This window comes from Buceros rhinoceros, unplaced genomic scaffold (genome assembly GCF_000710305.1).
Source record: "Buceros rhinoceros silvestris isolate BGI_N320 unplaced genomic scaffold, ASM71030v1 scaffold47084, whole genome shotgun sequence".
Taxonomy (NCBI): Eukaryota; Metazoa; Chordata; class Aves; order Bucerotiformes; family Bucerotidae; genus Buceros; species Buceros rhinoceros.
In genome coordinates this window covers 121-21,953 of record NW_010409743.1, presented here as the reverse complement: position 1 = coordinate 21,953, position 21,833 = coordinate 121, and the positions used below count along the sequence as shown (strand labels likewise).

Sequence of the window (21,833 nt, the reverse complement as noted above, 5' to 3'; positions counted from 1 at the left end):
ACTACATAAATATATTATTATAAAATAACATTTATATAAATTTTTGCACACAAAACTGGGATTTTGTATGAGAAATTAACCCTATTGCTGGTATGTCTTTCAGCTCTTTGAAGTAACTAAAACTGCTCTTCAGGCAGCAGGAGGTTAAAAATCCCAAAGTTCAGTTCAGTTTAATCTGTGCTACCTGCTACTTGCCCTCAGCATAAGGAAAACCACAAACACCAAACCTTTACTAAAATATTTGAATGTTTTACACTGATATCAAAATCCCAATAATTATTCAAAACAACCTTTTCTTAAGACTATTACTCAAATATCTAACATTTCTATATGAATCAGAAAATTGACCTTATTTGTTGTTAAATAAATTAAAAAGCAATGATGCACAAGATATCTAGTAATTATTTGTACATTTAAAGTAATTTACAGCAAATTTGAAATTGAAACCATAAAGCCAATTAAAAACAAAAGACAAACAGCAACAATTCACAGCAAAATCAGACTCCTACTTTTACTGTGAACAGTCATGTACACACAAAAGGAGCCAACTCGAGGGAAGAGGCACCTGACCTATAAACGTCTGATCCAATCAAGTCACCTAAACCTACAACAGTGGGACATGCACAGATACTGAACTTCTGACTCACAGAAACATTTGAAACGTTCATATTTGCTTCAGCCTAAAGTCAGCCAAAAAAACCCACTGGATGAAATCTGACTGCAGAACTTCCAACACGTGTACACACAACTGAAGGGATTAGTTAAAAACTAATTAGTTAAAACTGAAGGGACAGTTAAAGGCCTTTTCCCAACAGCCAATAGCAAAGATCAAGCTGCTCCTCTTAAGAGGACAAGGGATTCTTTAATGCCTCCAAATGCAGACTCCTCCCTAAAAAGCAAAGTCTAGCCCTGAGGGCTGCTGGTTTTCCTTTTTGTAAATACAAAATAACTTTCCCAAATACATTAGGACGGGCACCAAATTAAAGAGCATCAGGCTAAGAACTACATAGAGAAGTCAAATCCCTGCGTGACGAAGTGAGTGTGCCAGCACAATCTTCTCTTGAGGAACAAAACTTTCAGAGATTTGCCCATTTGACCATGAAAACTGCAATTACGTCTCTGCAAAACACAAAGAGGTTTCCGTGTTTTCAATACTCACTTTGCCATCCCCCTTTGGATTCAAGTAAACAACATAATGTCCACCATGGTTATCTCCACTGTGTACTAGAACTGCATGAAGAATGTAATTTGCAGGATCTTTAGGATCTGTTTTTTGCAAAAATTCATCAAGCGGCAACTGCTCCGGAAACTCAAACCTAGTTTTGAAAAGAATTAAGACAGCTGTATTTGTAGCTCAGGCAGAAACACACTGTTCCGCAGGACACCAGTACTAACTCCTAAAGCAAGTCACGAAAATTGAACAAGTTACTGTTATAAAGCCATTTCCATCCAGAATGTTCTGCATACAGTGGCAGATTTTACACTGTTTTAATAAAGAATAAAAATAATCTTCATAAGAACCTCTGAAAAAGTATGCCCTCAGCGACAAGGGTAAGAGCACTGGAACGGAAATAGTGCTGGTCTGGATTCACTGTGCCAAGGGAAAAAAAAAGCTCAAAACCTGTTATTTTCTAGTATACAAATACAGATTTTCTAGCACAGGTACTACTGGACTGGAACATTATTTTGCAAAGTCTTTCAGCAGCTGCAGTCCCACCTTCTTGGTAAGACTGAAATTACTGCAGTCCACATTTAGTTTACAATCAACAACGTGTCTCCTTGAGAAGTTATCAGCCTCTACTTACAGTGAATGGGCACAGAGAGAGAGGGAGGGAAAGCAGAGGACTACTTATTCATCCTGCTTACTCTTGTGGCAGCCTATGGGACTGTACCAACTTTCCACACTCAGCACAAAGAATGTTCCACAAAGCATTAAAAGATGCATTCAGTTGTTTTACACTCAGAAAAGCTGCTCCAAATTTAAGTATTCAATCTGTCGTTCAGAATCTCAACATTCAATCGGTGCACCTTTTGGGGACATCCACCACGTGCGACTGCACACACCATTTGCTTGGATTTTGGCAAATTGTTTTTGGTAAAATACATTCGCGGGTCCAAATTTTACAATGAAAAAAACCCCAAAGAAACACAATGCCAAGAAACTTACCTGTCATTTATCTTGATGTTTTGGTCAGTCTGAGGATCATACATAAATCTCATGAGCTGTAGGTGTAATACTGGTGGCAACGTTAGGAACTTCACGCCTTTCTCTGCCTCCTAAACATTTTAAAGGAAATACAGGGTTGAAATGGCAAGATTTTTTAGCAACTCACACCACTTGTTTGCTGCAGTCACTCTTCCTGTGGACTTTTACTTTACAGGCTTGACCACAAGGTGCACCAATGAACGGTTTAAAACTCAGGTGGAAGTCAAATATCTTAACACCGCATCAGCCTTCTTCCTATGAGCTATTCCAGTAATGCATGCAAGAACTCAGTTCATTTAACGTTAGGCCATTCATACAAGTACATACGAACACCTCACTGCACTAAGAGCAAGTTGCCTGCGTAAATAAAACTAAAAACAACACGGAGGTGAAAAGTCTTTTTTCATCAGTTGAGAATTCCATGGTGATTGTATCCTGCCAACAAGTATTACAGCTGAAGAATATACAGAATGTGACTGACAAAACCTGGGGTATGGAAGCTGCAGAAGTAAGCTTCAGTAAAACAAAACTTTTTTTGAAGGACTTCAGCTTCCTACGGTGGGTGGCAAGTGCAGCTGAAGAGCTCAGAATCACGCGAACACACAGAAGCGATTCATCGTGAGTTCATTTGGCGTTCGTGCTGATGACAAATGGGCTCTCTGAAGTTACTTTTAGAGCTAGAGCTTTTAGAGCTTTTTTACTAGTCACATAGAACGCACTACTCTTAAAGGAAGAACTTCTCAGTCTTGACATCAGTAGAGAAGCTAACCACCCCAGTCACTAAAACACTTACAGGTATAAAACTCACTGCTAATTACATCGTTTTAAAATCCAAGCTCCATTTCAGGAAACCTAAGAGCAATTAAGAGGAGCTACGTAAAAGCTTGTCTAAGGAGAAGAATCATCACAATCAGTTGGTACAACCTAGAAAGAAAGAGTATTGCAACACTTTCAGGCTGCCATTGTTAAGTTGTTTTATCAAGGAGACAGAAATAAGATTTCAAAAATAAATGAAAAAAGAAAAATACCTGCAAGCCATGTTCTCCTGCATCGTACTTGTTATCACCATCCAACTGCTCCACTGCAACGTAGTCAATGAAAGACTCAAAAACTAAGTGAAAAAAGATTGGAGAATTGTATGGAAAGGAAGAAGAAAAATATAAGTTTACTCTGGCCTAGGGGCTTACAATGTATTAATCAAAAACATATTAAGACATAAGAGTTTGTGTTTGAATATTTGTCTATTTTTTAAAAAGTTTTATATTGCTCAAGAACGTCAAGAAGTGCACCAAATAGGAGGGGCCTATGTAAGAATATCAAGAGATTTTAAAAATCAGCTTCAACTGTCTGCCAAATCTCCTATTCTCACTTTGCAACTGTTAAGTACCAAGCTAGACAATTCTGTTCATTGGACTCTTACATGTCCTTTTTCAAGTCTTACATACAAAATACTTGATGAAGTGACGATATGGGACCACTGTTCTGCTGCTCCGATTACTTCATTCTTTTTGCTTACTCCTAGGGTCAGGTCTAAATAAGAACCTATTTCCTCCACATTCATCTCCATACATAACTTACAACCTGCTCTGACAACACCACTGTTATCACTGCGGCACTACACGGACTTTTATGACACCAGGAAAACTAAAATTCATAGTTTTATGAGAAGATAAGCGAGAGAATTAGGGAGGAAGAAGGAGGGAAGGGAAAGGGGAGAGTGGAAAAAGGCAATGTAAGCAAAAACTTTTTCTACAGAAAACATTTTCAGTGAGGTGTCTTAAAGCAAGGATATTCCAAAGTGCCGAGCACCAACAAACCCATTTGAGATCAACCAGCACTAAAGATGTTCAACGTGTTGAAGTATTTGATTGGTGAATATCACAATGTATCACTTACTATTTTTCTTTCCCTTTATACTCAGCTGGATGTCATAATAATCTTCTATTCGTTCAGATCGATAGTCTACGTGTTTGCATTGGATATAAGACTGTAAACAAAAAACAAACACCACAGAATTTTAATATATACAAGAGAGCTAATTTAAATTACTGTTTTAAAAAAAAATTAAATACATACCACCATCTTCCCTCTGAACAATTTAGGAATAGTGCCTTCTACACATGTGCCTTTCATTTTATTTTCCACATTATCAAGCAGCTGAAAGAAAAATTAGGTTTTTTACATAGGATATACTTGCAGGTTTTGAATTTCCTCATCTCACACAGGTGACTGCTTCACTGATTAAACTCTTAAGTTACTTGCATAAATATTAAATATTAGTCTGTTTGCACTGGCATTTTTCTAGTCCTTTAAATCCTCCTCTTCCCGCTAAAAGCTGCACTGAGGACTACTCTGGGTACATTCCTCCGAGTCTGGAAAACCTCACAAACGAAACAATATACTTGCATCTTCAAAATGACATTTCTCTCCATGGCAATGTAAGGACCACTAGCGTTTCATTATTTTCACCCTTCCCTTTCCTTTACAAATTCTTGACCCACAAAAGGCCACAATCAACCCCATTTTTAACAAGGGAAATAAACCAAGGCAAAGTCTCTGTATCTTAGAGACCTAACTTAAATTAATTAGTGCCAGTATCACTAGGATCATTACTAAATTATATTGTATATACACAGTATCGAGAAACAACGTTATGCATCAAAGATCAATAAGGGTAAGAAATAGTCAGAACATACCACTCGACATAATTCCTGGACATCATGTTGCATGAAGCTGTCTAAAGTTTCCCACCTTTGTAAGGCAAACCAATACATAATTACTGCGTTATGAAGAACACTTACAGCTCAGAAGACTTTTTTTTTTTTTATTTCTTAGCAGATCAAGAATTTAATACACAGCAAGATGTAACGACTCTGAGATTCAGAACTGGCTGATGCATGTTTTTTTAGTTCTGTAGCATGTACTTGGGTACTTGGCAGGAAGGAGGGGCAGTGTACTTGTGGAACATTTTGGAAGCCGCTCTGTGCCCACCTGCCTTCTCTCTCTGTGGAACTGAGGACAGGGACCAGGAAGGCAGCCGGAGCTGGCCGAAGAGGCCAGGGCCAGGCTGTTGCTAGCAGGATTCTTCCATTCTGCAACCTAGTCTCAGTTCACGGTTTTTAACTCTCAAGGAAAGGCCTGCGAGCAATTCAATGCTGTCAGAACAGTTTCTGCAGCATGCTTCTAGCTGTCTCTCTTCTGAGTGCCCTTTAGGTACAGTCAAGTAGTGTTCAGAGATTATTTCAGCACATGAAAGGAAGTAAATGGAGTTACAGGAAATACGGGCTCCTTTGTGCTCATCTAAACAGTTAATCCTGAACATACAGTAACTCCAAGGACGCAAGGAGGCACCAAGCTTCCTGAACTGTCCGTGTGCAAACACACTCAAGGGAAAGGAGGGGTGAGAGCAAGTCTCTAAAAGCCTTGTAGCCAACGCGGCACTCTGCAACAAGGGTATTCAGCACTACTGCCTTACATAAAAAAGAAGCATAAAGTGGTTTTAATGTCAACATGAAATAATTTCTCCTTTGAAGTCTTTAACTAAAACTCAAGAATGCTAAGTTTTACATCTCTGACAACTCTTTTCGGAACAGTCATCACTCCTAACCATAGGAAACAAGCTGTGTTTACTGTCAGCTCTAGCCTCAGCATGAGGTTCAGCCCTGACCCCTGCAGCCACAAACACAGGGATGGCCAGGAGCAATACTAACTTTTTATCTTCCTCTCCCACTCTCTCCTCTGACTCACTGCCACTGTCACGCGGCAGTGTACTACTCTCAAAGTGTGCCAAAACAACTGCGTGGGGGTCCAGCTTAAACAAGCTGAATGAAGTGACCTGATGGATAATTAAGAATGGAAAATATCCTCCTGTCTCCCTAGTCCTTAAACACCAGACAACTTAAAGGACAAAATAAAAGGTTACATACTAATATTAGGATAAACAAAGGCTCCTTCAGACAATGGCATCACTTTCTAACTGAAAGAAGCCAAACTTAGTTAGAAACTCACAATACCCAGTAAAAAGTTACTTTCTACACAACACACGGGTAGGTCTCACAAGGTCAGAAATCCCTCTCCTATTTAATGGGAGAGGAAAGACCAAATCACAAAACGTATTAAAAAATACCTTCCCAAGAATGAAGGCAGGCACGAACACACTTTTAAAACCTTGCTCTCAGATGCAAAATTAAGCATCTGCAACACCCTCAGGAAAGGTCTCTTAATGCTACTGAAGATGACACAGTCGGGATCTTGACTCAAGATTTACGACTCCAGCAAGTCTTTCCAGTGTAACAGGACAGCAGGAACACCACACAGTTTGCTAGTAGGAAGAGGGTATTACCAGATAAACATTCGACACTGAGGTTACCTATTTCATTTTAAATTTCCCCCAAAGGTGAAAAGGAAAGCTGACAAAGACACAAGGTTACAGAGAGGCTTATCAGGGCAGGGCACTACCACAAGCTTTAGCAGAAGATACGGGACGAACACTAGGACAGCCTACCCTCTTTTAGATATCAAAAAATGCTTGTCAATATTACTGCAAAAGACTAGTCTACAAATACAGCACAACAAAGCAATGCGAAATACAACATTTCAGAACCATTTTTGATAAAATCCCACTCCATGCTTACATGACACGCAAGAGAAGGCTGGTAAAGTTATGCTAATCTTAATCTTCTGTCTTAACCTGTGCTCAACTGAAACATCAAGCTAGTTAACTAAAAATCACCACCCCCAATGCAGCTATATTGTATCACTCTGTGTCTAGACACTCCACATTTAAAATTACGCCCTGTAACACCACCTCACAAGAAGTATCACCAGACTGGAAAAAAACCCAGAAGCTGGTAAACTGGATACTGGGCAAAAATGAAAATAAAAAGCAAGCCCTTTCACAGCTGTCTTATAGAGTAAAAGAGGGCACTAGAATGAGGAAAATGCAAAGAATTACTTCGTGTGTGTGCTCCAACACCTTTATTTCATGCTACAGATACTCCTACATGAAGCTTTAAATCATGAAACAGAATAGAGTAGTAAATGCTTCTAAACTGTGCATAGCAAAAATACGTGCATCTGATATGTTGTAAGGAAATGTTACAAGTCATCAGTGCTGAACTAAGAATACAGAAATGCAAGTTAGTGCTACTTCTCTAAATTTGAAAGAGATTTATGTTTTTAAGAAGACATTAATAATACACAAACTGCAATGTTTCCACAACATATTTCATCCTGGATTTTGCTTAAGTCAAACGCATCGCACAATTTTCAGGTAACAGGTAAGTTATAATGCTGTTACTAACAGCTGAGTTTGACTGTGTACTGTTCCTCTCCCCCAAAATCTGACTATTGGATCAGCTGTCTTCAGTCCTGACTATAAATAAAAACCCAACCAAGTAAGCTAAGAAAAGTTAGCAATTAACATAATGCTATATTAACACTTCTCTGCACCTCTCTAAAAATAGCCTGATTAAATAAAACCTTTTTCAAGAAAAGCTTTATAAAGACCAATAATAAATAAATAAATAAATTTATAAAGACCAATAATAAATAGCCCAATAAATATCCAAATTTCTGAAACTTACCCAAAAGATTTTGTTAACTTTTTTGTTCCGACTGGTTTGTCACTATGTTGCAGCTCATAAAACACTCTTTGCAATGCTAAAGGAACACTTTTGGATGAATCATCTCCTTCTGTGGGCATCATGTACACAGCCTGAAAAATCATTTAGTTCAATTAGTACCTAAGGCAAAGTTTACTGCCCATATTGTTTAATGCTTCTTTCCTCTTCAGTGACTTCCTTCACATAACTCTGTTTAATCCAAAAGAGTCTGAAAAAAACCCTTGTTGTGAAAACATTAACTGTCTGCAATGACTCTTCTTAGAGCACAGTGGTTAGAAAGATGTGAACAACAGATTCCATTCATGGTTATTCTATCTAAAATAGTTCCCTTATTCCACCCTAGAAGAGTAAAGGCACTACAGCTTCCAAACAACTTATCACATCTAGTACGTCTACACAATCACCACAGTAGGACCAGGTATTCTGATCAATACCACAGGCTTTTGAAAATAACTGCAGTTCTGTGCTGTAGCTTCTATCTGTGAATGATTGTCACCTACAGTGGAGAAGAAAAACTAACCACGTGAAACCATAAAGAGCAACAAGTAAGCAGAAACAGAAATGATCCACCTGGAGGAGAAGGATGTTAGAGGAAGCTTTGAGATTCCCCGATTCATTCCTACTCAATGTCATCCCTGTCCAAGCAAAGAAACAGCTTAACAACTCAATTCAGTGATTATACTGATCTGGGAAGGATTGAGAACAAAGAAATTACCCATACAGACCAAACAGGGATCAGGAGAGTTCAACCAGCACTGTAATGAGATTTACTTTTTGAGAAGCGTGCACCAATATATGCAGGGATCGTCAACTGTAGAGAAAATATATTTACAGGGAGATGCTCATTTAGAAAGCATGAGCATAAAAAGAAAACATGGACAAATCTGGAGTATTAATATTAAGTAGCATAAGAGGAAATAGCCTGTTAAATGGAAAAATTGCCACCTGAATTTTTGCCTGTGAAACAAGAGGGAATGATCCATTTCCGTGAGTGACACGCTGAACTGGATCTCAGCAGTTCTCACTTGGTTTCTGCACCAGCCCAGATTTCAGAGGTGTCCAGCACCTCTGATTTACCAGGTACTTCACTTCCCTATATACAGTACTTCCAGTACATAGCTGAATTGTTGGGGAAACACAGTCAGCGTTACGTGAAAGCTCAGCACAGACCAAGTCTCAAATCTTCCAAATACCTACAATCAGCATGCATTCATTGCTTTAAAAATCTTACAAATGCTTTTTAAAAAGCAAATATATAGTAAGTTACTGGCTACGTTTAAATGAATAGAAAAAGGATATGAAAATCAAGTAATGAAAAAATTCAAATATAGCCAGTGCCGATACACTTCCGTAAAATAAATATGAAGAATATTTAGCATGTTAATAACAATCCAAGATGATACTACAGCAGGCTAAAAAGTCAACCTAGTAGTTGACTCTGCCATCAAAAACGTATAAGCAGAAGTTCAGGACACCTTGATAATTACTCAAAATCAGATCCTTTGCGTTTAGTCCCTGTCTGGTTTCCTCATATGCCATCTGGACATTTAATGCCTTTCCTCTCTCTCAAGTAATATTAAACCAGTAATTCACAATTACTACATTCCAGTTGCCATTGAATAAAAACACCAGTTTTATTCCTTCTGGAATTCTAAATGTTTCTAAATTATAAACAGTTAACACATTACCTTTCTTCAGTTCTTCATTCTGTTTGTGTATATAAGTAGAATCCAAGACTATTTCTTAAAGCTTAAGTGTTTCTCCAAGCTAAACCAAACAACTTTTCAAATACGATCCTCCACAAAGCTTTATTTTAATGCCTTATCCTCCCAAACTCTGAAAGCTTGACCTCAAGAACAAGGACTGAGACATTTTGATTCATCTGAAAAACAGCAGAATCTCTAACACCTGAGAAGTTCCCTCCAGAAACGACACAAAAGAGAGACAGGGACATGCACAGGCAGTGGCTATAAGCAATTATAAGCAACAAGACACAGAGATAGGAGAAAAATTTTAGGTATTTACTTGGTAAAAGAATGCTACAGATAGGCTTGAACACACTATTTAAAGTCAAGACGACTACTTGAGGAAGGGCAGAAAATACATGTACGGAATTCCAAGGTAAGGTAAAATACATTGGTAACTTCAGGAGAGCCAGATCAGGGAGAAAGCTACTGGGACCAGTATTTATTATTTTAGTATAGTTACACAAACATTCTGCAGTGTTCTCACCAGCTGTAGGGAATTTTTCAAGGGAACCAGAGATGAGTTTTAAAATGGACTGGATGCAGTCACAAGTACTGACTGGCTGGAGATACTAATGGCAGAGGTGGGAAGACTCACGTAACATGGGTCCAGGTTTAATCTTGGACCATCTGGGAAGTTACCAGTGTCTCTTGCTTAAGTAGTCAATATTTAAGCATGTCTTTCTTCAGCAGTCACAAACAAATGCTCTGAACAGAAAGTTCCTTTGCCTTATTCCCTACCACTGAAGCCACCTGGTTGTTAATAAAGGGAGGCCTCGTTTTAAATACCCCAAAACTTTCCACCTGTTGTCTGGAAACAGAGCAAAGAAGGACGGACCTCTCCAACCCTCACCCAGGCTTCTCGAGAGTCTGACTTTCCATAGGTATGTGCTTGCCTTTGCTACTGTTTATTGCTTTCCCAGCTCTACTCCTGATAGCAACTTCTCTGTTAACAAAGCTCTAAACAACATCAACAGAAATAATTATTTCTTCTAAGTACGGAAGATTAACAGAAATAATGGAATTGGTTATAAGCAAACTGAGGATACTACACATTTTATTTTATAGAATCATCTGGTTGGAAGAGACCTTATGGTTTTATGAGGAACAAGTGTGCTTAAAGCGAAAAAACTTGTTGAAATTAATTTTTTCAGACAACTACTCATTCTTCCTTATCTGTAATAATGGCAAACAAGTATTAAACCTACCTAAACCAAACACTGTAGTCTGTTCTGTTTGTAGGGACTCCGCAAACCTGAAGAATGAGCAAAGCACTGGGCATTTCAGGTGATATCCAGTTATGCTTCCATAAAGGAAGCTGCCGTTCCCAGCTAGTCAATAAAGCTTTCTCATATGGTCACTATCCAGCTATTAACGCTCCCTAAAAGCTGACATTTATTTGGGGGCTGGGGAGAAGTGCTGGGGAATACCTGAAAAGATTAGCTCAGTTGAAACAAATCTGTATCACAAAAATCATTTCTTCTTCACAGAACAAGATCACCTCATGGTACATATTGATTTACTCACTACCACACAGTCTTGAAAGGAACTACTCAATTGGATTAGATGCAGCTATTATAAAAACACATTTTTCTTTCAAGAGCAAAGTCAAGTTGTCCAAAAACATGAAATGCACAAACACTGTGAGTGCTGAGAAAAAAGAATGGGCATTAAAATCAATGATAAACTGAATGAGTAAATGGCACTTTTTGCAAAAAAGAAACAGGTGCATCAGGTAAAGCTAGTGAAGTATTTATTTCTTATACGTGGCATTAGTAAGATCTCAGTTACAGTCTGCTGGAGTTTGATGAGCTATTTTTTGCAATTCTTCAGAGTTAGCAGCACCTTGCAAAACAGAAAAAAGAAATCCCAACTGGGACACTTACGAAGACACAGTGATATAAATAATAACAAGATGGTGGAAGACCTGGGACAGAGGAAAGTAGGTACATTAAAAAGGAAAATTCTGGAGAAAAGAAAGCTTCATGTAATCACAACAAGTAGTCTACACAAGAGAAAGCCTAAGCCAGCACAGTTTCTGTTCACTAAGAGAGGCACAATAAGCCCAGGAATGTGTAAGGATGAATTAGGATCAAGAGGACACTCAATAACTAGATGTTGCTGAGATATATTTTTTTCCCCAAGTGTGCCCCCTCTTCCAGAGAGCCACCTCCAATATCACCTCAGCATTTCGGGTCTTAGCTCCTCCGGGTTACTGCACTATTAGCTAGTACATTTCATCCTGGGTTTGGATGAGATATTTACTAAGCTGATATTTAAGCATTTTTTGCTCGAAGAACTAGCATCTACAGTAAACAAAAACACATGAATGAAGCAAATAAACAATTGTTTAAACTGGAGAAATTATAATGCTTTCTATCACCACAAAAAACACTAACCATAACAACAGAAAATTCAACTGTATGATATAAATTAGAAGATGGGACAAATTAACCACAAAGGTTGCACGTGTTTATCTTTTTACATTGTTATGGGCTATTTTAACTATTTCAAGAAAAGAGAAATCACTTCTTTCTCTCATCTGCAAGATGTAGAGTCATCCTCCCCACTCCCCCAAAAAATTCATAGTAATATCACCACATGATACAGTCCAAGAAACATCCCTTAAGTCAAGTAAGGTGCACATCACCAGATAAGTCACGACTTCTCTAAAAGGATGAAGGAGGCAAAAGGAACATAGAACTCTGTTTTGAAGCATTTATAAATATAACATACTGGATATTTCAATCAGTAATCCCCTTTTCTTTCATGTATTAATTACCTTTCGTAGCTGATTTGTGAAAAATAAAGTCTGTAACAAACTGTTCATGTAACAAGTTGCTCCCTGGTTCTTTAAGCCAACATATCCTGTGTGCTTCTTTGAATCCCACCTAGAAAACAGTGGAGTGGTTAAAAATACGATAGTTCTGTAGCAATAGAGAGTATTTCTAAGGTAGTGCTGCTGGTAGGTATCAGCTACTCTTCATTGTTACTCAAGGTTCAAATAAACTGCGCTCATGCTTGCCAGCAACAGTCTTTGGTTTTCTTTTTTTATACGGCAGAAAAATTATGTCTGCCTTTCAGTATAAGCATGTTGTTTACAAGTGACTTGAGGCCGAACAACTCGGATGAGGCAGTTTTAGAACAACTGTAAACCAAGGCAAGTGGGATAGCTGAGCCACCTGACTGGGTCAGAAACCCTTAGCAGCAGTGAGATCAGAAATGTTGAGGCTAGATTTGCAGAGGTGTTAAAGCACAAATCAATTCATACAAAAGCGAAAGTTCCACTACATTATGCTGCCTAAAGCAACCGCAAATTTAACCTATACAAAAATCTCTATGTGATCAATGAATAATATTGTCATGCAAGAATTCAATTAAAGGTGACAAAGTGAGAGCATCTAATGAGAGCTACAAACGTTAATTAGACAAAATACATGAACATAAAAATATAAGAACTTAGAATTTTATTTTTAAACAAAGATACTTACGCCACTCCATGTGGAGCATCTGCTTGAACATAGACTTCAAAAGTAACTTTGTCCTCTTCTATAAATCCTTTTTCAGGATCAGTAACTTCCTGTAAAACAGGAATGACACACGAACGAACTGGAGCTTGCAACATGACTGTAGTGAAGCGTCCAGTTAGACATGGCTTTGTAATATCTGAGCCTGAGCTATCCATAATAATAAACTGAAGACTAAACATTAAAGGACAACAACAAAACTGTTTTTCAGCTTAAAACACTTTAATCCTCTTTTAATGTCTCAATACAGGAAACTTGCCCCTGGCTCTTAAAATTCTGCAGTACTATTTCAATTTTCTGTGGATAGTATGAGTTGGTAATCAAAGCCTCTGCTTCTTTTGGATAATATTCGAGATGGATGAAAAATTAAGGGCCCAGCCTTTGAAAATGCTTTAAAAGCTGTCTCAATTCAAGACAAGCCTCAGTAGTACTATCAGGGCTTTAAATATCTGTACACATGTGTGAAGAACACCTGGTAACGCAAGAAAAATCTATGTTGCTTCAGAATGACACTGACTATCACACGGTGAAAACACTCAAGCACTCAGGTATGCAGAAAATAATAATGAGGGAGTATTTAAATCACATAAGTAAAAGTAATCTACAATAATCAAGTACAGGAATTTTTCAGAAATTGAAAAAGAATCTACAGCAATGACAGAAAAAAAAATGGCTTGGAAAAAATTCCCTTTTCTCTAGGTATCTCAGTATTCAGGACTGCAAGTTCAACACTGCTCCTCTCCAGTAACAGATTAATACGTGTCCAATTACTTACACTCCAGGCCATGAAGTTGGAAAAGCCCCAGTCATTCTCCTTATGAAAGAACAAGTGACTAATACGACGACTGAATGATTTTTCATCATCCTTGTAGTTTATTATCTTGAGAACTGCTTGTGCATGACAAGACCATGACCTATAAATACAGGAGAAACATTTGAAACTAATTCAAAACCCAAGCTTTTCATAGCCATTAAAATAACTCCTTTGTTAGGGATTCTTGGTACATCACTTTCACATATAGGATTTTAATATTTTTTTCTTATTAGATGTTAAGATTTGGTTAATTGTTATTGAGGGCATGAATCCCTCAGGCTTTCTAAAGCCACATTATGAATGTGAAGCTGGAACGGAGATTTTCCTAGGGCAACAGTGTTGTTAAGGAAGTACTGTCAGGCAACTGCGGTGACTGGTTTAAGACACTAACTGCTCTCTGAGGTGAGCTATTTCTAGTCTTCTTGATTGCACAGGAGTCTGAACACATGTACATGTTCATAATTTGCTTGATGATCTCCATTTAAGGAAATGACTACAGTCCTCAAACACCGCTCTGCCTCAGTTGCTAGCAGCTACCTGCTCACACGCTTTACAGGGCAGGATTTACAGCTCAGCAGGGTTACAGAAGCTCCAGCACCACTTCGGTCTGAAATAAATCCAGAAATTTTCCCACGCCAAGAAAACTGCCAGCCAAAGACTTCCCCCCGGCAATCAAACAGAAATACATCTAAATTCCACCACAAACTTGTAGCTGCACAAGCTACTTTTAGCTCCTTCTAAAGAAAGGATTACTCTTACGCTTTGAGATTTAGAAAGGTGGGGGAAGAAGGGGACTCAAAAACATGCAAGAATTCTTTCCTCTTGCAGAAAGCAAGGTAAAGTATTTTTTAAGAGGTTTGTATTTCTTGCAATACAGACTAACTAGTATGAAACGAGGACTTGTACAATAATCAAAAGGGTCTTACGTGGAATCAGATTCAGCATTGCACTGAAGGAAGAATCCTACGCTTTTTTGGTGAGGTCTGTCCGGGTAGAGTCGCGGCATCACCATGATCTTCCATGGCAAATTCCGTACAAAGCAGGGAGGACTGAGAACTGACTCACTCAATCTGTTGAAGCGTTCTACTGTAAACTGAAACGTTGCTTCTGATCGCCAGCTTGTATCTGTAACACCCAGACACACACTTAAAATTATTTGAAATTATTATTTGATGTTCTTCATTCCAAAATGTCGTTTTCAAAAATCATGCAATATGAGCATATTTTACGTAGCAGGACATTGGAAGCAACCAAAAAATCCCCTAAACCCTGGGAGGCACCAAACTCCTTAGCAACTGAAGCATCAATTTTTTCATTTTACAGAATACCGCAACACTACTCAGGAGAACAGAGCACTGAAAGACACGTTCCTTTTGTATATTATTTTCTGAAATAATTCTTAACACTAGAATTTGCTACCCCTCAAGTTTCTTCTAAAACAGCAGGTACAGCAAGACAGAGACATCAAATGCTTTACAACAGAAATCACAGCCCACTCTTAATGCTTCCTGTTGTGTAGTGTCTTCACAGCCCAGTTTCAGTTAGCTCCTTGCATGAACTAAGATGTGCAAAGGATTTTCACAATCTGTTCAACTGCCCTGTTGGTACCAAGTCACCATTTAGTTGTTTTCTGCTTGCAGCAGTATGGTTTCAAAACAGATGAAGCCCATTGGTTGGTGGTTGTTTCTTTTGTTTGGTGGAACAGCTCAAGAGTAGAGTCCTGTACTCTTTGTGGTATGTGAAAATTTAAAAGATTTTTAGTGGTTTAAAACAAAGCTAAATAAGACACTATTTTTTAAAGATAACTTATTTTGACACACACAATTAAACTAATTTTGCCTTCTTCCCACATCCCCAGTTCTTCATATACCACAATCTGTTCTGCTTCTGTTGCATGCAGCTATAACAGGGTGCTGGAGACTGCGACAGCTTCAGAAAGGCATGAGGCTGGGCTCTCTTTATTGTGACGTGCCCCTTATTGCATATGGGGAGGAAAAGCTTGCAACTTATCACCTTACAGGGCAGGGATGTAGTACACAGTATGCACACAACATGCCCCTCCTTTTCCAGGTTCCTACTGAACACATCTGTGACATGGAAAGATTTGCTACTGGGTGTAAGGAGGTTCAAGTAGCATACAGGGCAGCAGCCAGCAGCCACAGTCTGTTCTCACACCACTCATGGGTGACATGGAACTGAGGCAGGTATATCACACGTGCAGCGACACCTAAAACCAAAAAGCACTGAGGTACAACACCCCCAAACCAGAAAGTGAATTGTCAAATTCTGAGATAAGACACAGCATATACAACAAATGCGCTACTGCTGTATGCACAAAGCAGTCATTACTCAGAAAGCTTTGCATGGCACCAGAGGCAGCGTTTAACTGGTTTTTTTAAAAAAAACCTGTGAGCCCTGGTTGCTGCCTTACTTAAAAAAAATAAACTTGCTTGATTACAGCATGTAACAGTGTAAAGATTACACACTTCAACACAGAAAATTAACAAGTTTTCTCCACAGCTCCGGGGAGCTTTGACAGATTTCATTCTTCTCCCTTCCAAAATGGTTTTCTTTTCAAGCACTTGTCCTACTTCTGATCTTGATAACACAGTTCATCTTATTTGTGAATGGCCCAACAGCCCTAAGCATTCCCAATTATCCCTTGAAAGAATAGCACTACAGCAGAAAGCAGCTTCCCCTCCCCTCTGCACCTGCAGTGACCTTCACGCTCCCCTGTGCTGTCAGCTTTCTCACTAACAGAAGAGTTCAAAGGATTGCTTTCTCTTCTTTTCCCCCTACATGTGAGTGCAGCTAACCAGTAGTCTATCCTCTACTTAAAAACAGTTCCCTACCCCTTTTTATCTACTCGCTGCCTGTCGACAGAGTAGAGAGCTGATCTTTTACAACCAAGAGCCAGCCAGGCTGCAGCCAATGGAGTTGTACACTCTCACACTTGATTCGCAGGCAGAACCCAAAAAATGTTTTTAAAATCAGTGTTACATCACTTGTATCTCCAAGCAGCTCAAGAACGCCTGCCTATTCACGATCAAGTTCAGTGCTACTGGACTTAGTCTAGGCTTACAGAAAACAAGCCAAGTTTGCTTTCCGCCTCCTTTGAAGTGGCTTTCAGAGCGCTTCAGTACAAGGATGCAGCAGTGCTGCTACAGTGTCAGCTGAAAAGGCAGCCCACGCAGCATCTGCAGATGCTTCAGAGAAAGTTTGCCTGTGTATTTCTTTGTTTCTTTTCAGGAAAGCCTGCGCATGAGAGCTCACCAGTGAAAGGTACCTCTCCTCAGTAAAATATTTGAGCAGTCATTAGTCTCCACAAAATGCAGCCTCATAACACAGGTCAACCATAAAATAGAATTTTCTTTAAAAATACAAAACACAAACCCCCAAAACAGAACCTTCCTTTCCTTCCAGAAAGCCTATATTTTTAGCAAGTGTAATTAATTAAAACATGAATTAGATTAAAAAAACCCAAAGTTTAAATAGTAAGTGTGATGAGTATTCTGGGCATGTAACTAAATAAAACCCTTTTTTTATCATCACAAAAATGTCCACCAGTTTCCAATAAAAAAGACTACAATTGGCAGCAGGGTAATTTAGTAGTCACTGGCAAGTAAGACTTCTATAAAGCCCTGAACTACAGTATCACACATGATCCTGAGCACAAGGTGAAAGGAACAGACCCAGCTGACAGCGCCTGGTGAAGTTACATGCAACAGATTGTATTTGCTGTGTGGAAAAATGTTTTCACTGATGAGATGAACGTCACCTTTAGCACCTTGATATGACAAAGATCCTTCAAATCAGAGGTCCGAATACAGAATGTGAGCTGAAGTACGTATTTAAGTGTTTATGCCTCCGAGAAAAGCAGATTTCTTTATTCTCTTAGTAAATATTGCTACCTTTACAGAACATTGAGGTTATTAAAATATTCTGAACCCAAATTATTAATGGAGAAACTGGCTGAATATTCTACGAATATTTTAATAATGATCCAAATACAGCATGCAATACTATCATACGGCTAAGACTGATGCTTCTGAAAGCCTCCTAGCCTCTGCAGTTCTTCACAGAAATGAGACTTCAGTAGGTAATTGCAAAACTGTGAGGTTTTTTAGCCAGGGACCTTCTGTTTGAACTTTAGCTTCTAAGAGAATTTATTCTATGCGCTGTTTTGAATACTGATGCACTTCCAAGCAAAACTTGATCAGAACCTTGGTTTGTTTTTTTTTTTTTCCTCATTATTTGCAGAAGCTTCTCTTCCAGCTCACAAAGCCTGGTTCACTAAGTCATTCTCTGTACAAAGCATAGCACATTCCTCCAGCTGGTTCTTTTAATTGCTAAGACATCACACATAGCAACAAGGGGTTCTACTCAAACCGCTTGGGAGAACACAGCCTTATCTCAAAGTGATGTTGGTGGGCCACTGCTGCCCCCCTTTGGAGTTCCTCACAATGCCTGTGGTTGGTTGTCTAGCACAGGGGATGAGAGCTGCACTTTTTTCCAGTCTTATCGGTCACTGCTTTTTGTGCTAAGCAGGAAGAAAAAAAATCACCTCAAAAGTTCCTTGAACTCGCAAATTCACCAGAAAGCTGGTTTCTATGATCCGTCCAGAAGCATCGACCTTTCATCCCACTCTTCACCTCTTTCACAGGAAACATTAAACTCGTTAAGATTGTCACTGAAGAGGTATCTAAATTCATGCATTCTTTATCAGCTCAGATTGATCCCGTTTGCTATGGCTAACAGCAACGGAAAACAGAGCATGTTTATCAAGAAGACCAACACCTCCTTGCATTTTTTCCTATTCTGTGAATCTCCAAGCTGTCCATTACATATGTACATCATGCTGCAAACCAGGATAGAAAAAGAACAAGAGGGCAGCAGCGCTGATGTGTAAATAACGCACGAGCAAGCAGCTAATCTGATTTACAAGACTGGGAAAAGAGGCATCATCCACTTACGTGATGCAAGTCTTCAGGAATGTTTTTGCAATTATAACGTTTTGCAATAACACCATTTTCTATCTGTGTCAATGCAGAGCAACAACAGCATCAAGATGTAATCAGACACTCTTTATTCAAATACCATAATGACAAACTATAGAGTATTGCTCAATCACATTTTAACCTTAAAAGATGCCCCACAGCAGAGTGGACAAAAGCTCCTGACCATACTGGAAGTCCATGAAGACACGAGCACCACCATAAACACAGAAGTTCCCACATGACTTTTGCTTCAGATACATCTCCCTACTGTGACACTTTCATAGCAGTTCTCTGAGAGGAACCGAATATTTGGTAAATAACAGAAACTGTTTTACAGTAGCTTTTTTGTTAAAAAGTCAATGTTATTCTGAATGAAGAGGAGTACATCTGAGTACTTGCCATCCTCGATACAGCCTGGGTTTCAGCAGCTGCTTCTGCAGCTTAAGTGCCTGTTGCTTAATTTGTGCAAGTATATACAGACCAACTTCTGGGCAAAGTTTTGTACTAATCGACCAGTGTGTTATCTACTGGCTGCATTGATAGCTAACACTATCAGGCTTTTTACCTATAAACATCGTTTCTGGGAATGGAAGTTCAACAGAGCTATCCTTGCCATTTGGTGTCAACCCATGTGATCTTCTCTTGCCACCCTACAAGTATCAGGCCCAAAGATATTTAACATCTTTTATAAGAGGTAACTTAATGTTGATAAAACCAGAACTTCCTATTTCAGTCTCAGCTAGCTACTCTGAGCAAGAAATCAAAGCCCTCTGAATGAGATCGGGCAATCAGACAAAAGATTCATAGGCTAAGCAGACCTCATTTTTACTTTACTGAGAGAATCTCAGTAAGAGACTTTATCTTTGCCAATGATACAGAGGCAATTCAACCATGAGAAGCTTTTATCCTGAATTTAAATCACATTCTCTTCATGGAACATTACAATTTTCTACCAGTATTCTATTACATGTTCCTTGAATACATGAAAATAAGCAGTTTTCCGACCTTTAACCTCAAACTCTGATTTTTCTCAAACAAAAATCCCTCAACATTTTGAACAACTCTAAATAAACGTTTAAGCCTAGTCCTGAATGTACTTTCACAAGACAGCATGAAATAAGGAATCAGAGGAGAAACAAATCCTGCTTGTATTTTGTGTCCCTTCTCCCAATTCAATTTTATTTAGTTCTTCAAAATAAGAGCAGTCACCCCCCATATCCTCTCCTATGGAAATATTATTGTACGTTTTCCTCGCTAAACACAGCAACAGACTTAAATGAATTACAATCGCATTATCTTTCTTTAAATAAGCCCAGACACATCTACTTTAAAAATTATTTGATCTTCTCTAACATAACCTGAGCACCCTTATTTTCATTTAACAAAAAAAATTTCAAAAACACATCTCCCCTTTTATTATCAGGACATCAATATATACCTCTCCCTTTGCATTCGCAATTTAAAGGGCATCAGAGATGGGGGGGTGGAAAATGTTCCTCACAGAATAGTCACTACTGACTTACCATACAAAGACAAAAACTGATCACAGCTGCCACCTGACAAGAGAGCAGGACAGATAAGGATTCTAAACGTCCTGAAGGATTGCACAATGACAGAAATTGCTGTTCAGCAAAGCACCAGTTGCAGAACATTTAAAAGGACATATCACAAAATATAACAATGGACAGTATCACTTTCAGCATTTTTAAATGAGTACCTAGAAAGAGTACGAAAAAATCCCCAGTCCTCAAATGCCTAATCCTATTGTATAGCTATGTTAAAAGGATGCCTGTACAGAAAACCAGCAGTCAGAACTACAGAGGGTTTCATTTTTTAACGAGCTGCAGTTCAGAGGACACAAGTAAGATACAGACCATTCTGTCCTCAAAAATCCTAAAAATAAAGAAGCCAACAAACCAAATGTTTTTATCAAATATTTACTTACCATCTTCCATGTCTTCTTCAGTGTTGTTATGTCCATCAGCCATTGCTACATTCCCGTTAATGACTGGATTCTGAGTAATTCTTGGAGGGTCATCTGTATCTCCAGCTATCACAGAAAAAAAAAATTAAAAATTAATCAGCTGTTTCTGTCTCAGGTAGTGCTTATGAGATACAAATAGCACACTTTTGTACAAGACAGTATCTACTTAAATGACAGCACAACAATTGTACTGTTACACACTGCAGAACTCCTCAAACAGATAAACACTCATAGACAAAGCAAAAAGTCCGCACTAACGTGGAATACAAATACAAAGAACATAAATTGATTCTTAAGATTCCAAATGACCTTACAGACAGCATCTCATATTCAAGTCTCATTAAATAAGAACTAACTTTTAAACTACTTCTTCTGGTGTTTCAAATTTTTATACAGACAAAATTTTCTAATAGCAGACTTTCTAAATTAACAATTTCTTTTAAGACATCTTCTTATGTTCTTTTTTAAAAGAACATTAAATATTTAACCAAGGATAACGGTAAGGTTTAAATCCTACTTGGGAAAAATTGGAAAGGAAATCTTTTATCATCTTGGGAACATTCTAGAGATAACGTTTTCCAGTTTCTAGCCATCACTGCTATAGAGTTTTGCTACAGTAACTGTTTAGAACACATATAAACACTACTAAAACAAGAGATATGCAACAACTCCATGAACTAAAGCCCACTATTTTAAAGACGCACTGCTTTGATTGAACAGGCTTCTTCCAGATCTATCCAACAACCAAGCAACGGCTCCTTCCATTGCTTCTGCACCAAAAGCTGAAGGATCATTTCAGCATGTTTACAGGGAAATAGTTATATTCTTGAATAAACTGGTTTTTATCATAAAGCTGTAAAACCTATAATCGCTCGCAAGCATCTCAAGGACACTCTTTAAAGGGTCTGATAAGACTCCTACTATTCCCTTCTACGT

The 21,833-nt window shown here is 38.5% G+C and overlaps 1 protein-coding gene across 1 annotated transcript; it reads right to left on the bottom strand.

The window, feature by feature from the left end:
• Positions 1-1,159: 1,159 nt before the first annotated feature.
• On the bottom strand, positions 1,160-21,490 carry LOC104492729 (ubiquitin carboxyl-terminal hydrolase 7-like; the record flags this gene model as incomplete). The annotated part of the gene is made up of 13 exons (XM_010135319.1): positions 21,457-21,490; positions 20,859-20,963; positions 14,843-15,041; positions 13,878-14,016; positions 13,067-13,155; positions 12,358-12,466; positions 7,792-7,922; positions 4,903-4,957; positions 4,283-4,363; positions 4,103-4,193; positions 3,235-3,317; positions 2,168-2,277; positions 1,160-1,316 (listed from the first exon to the last, which is right to left on the bottom strand). Coding segments are annotated over exons 1-13 (1,383 nt in total), but the record flags the coding sequence as incomplete, so codon positions are not given.
• Between the last annotated feature and the right edge of the window lie 343 nt (positions 21,491-21,833).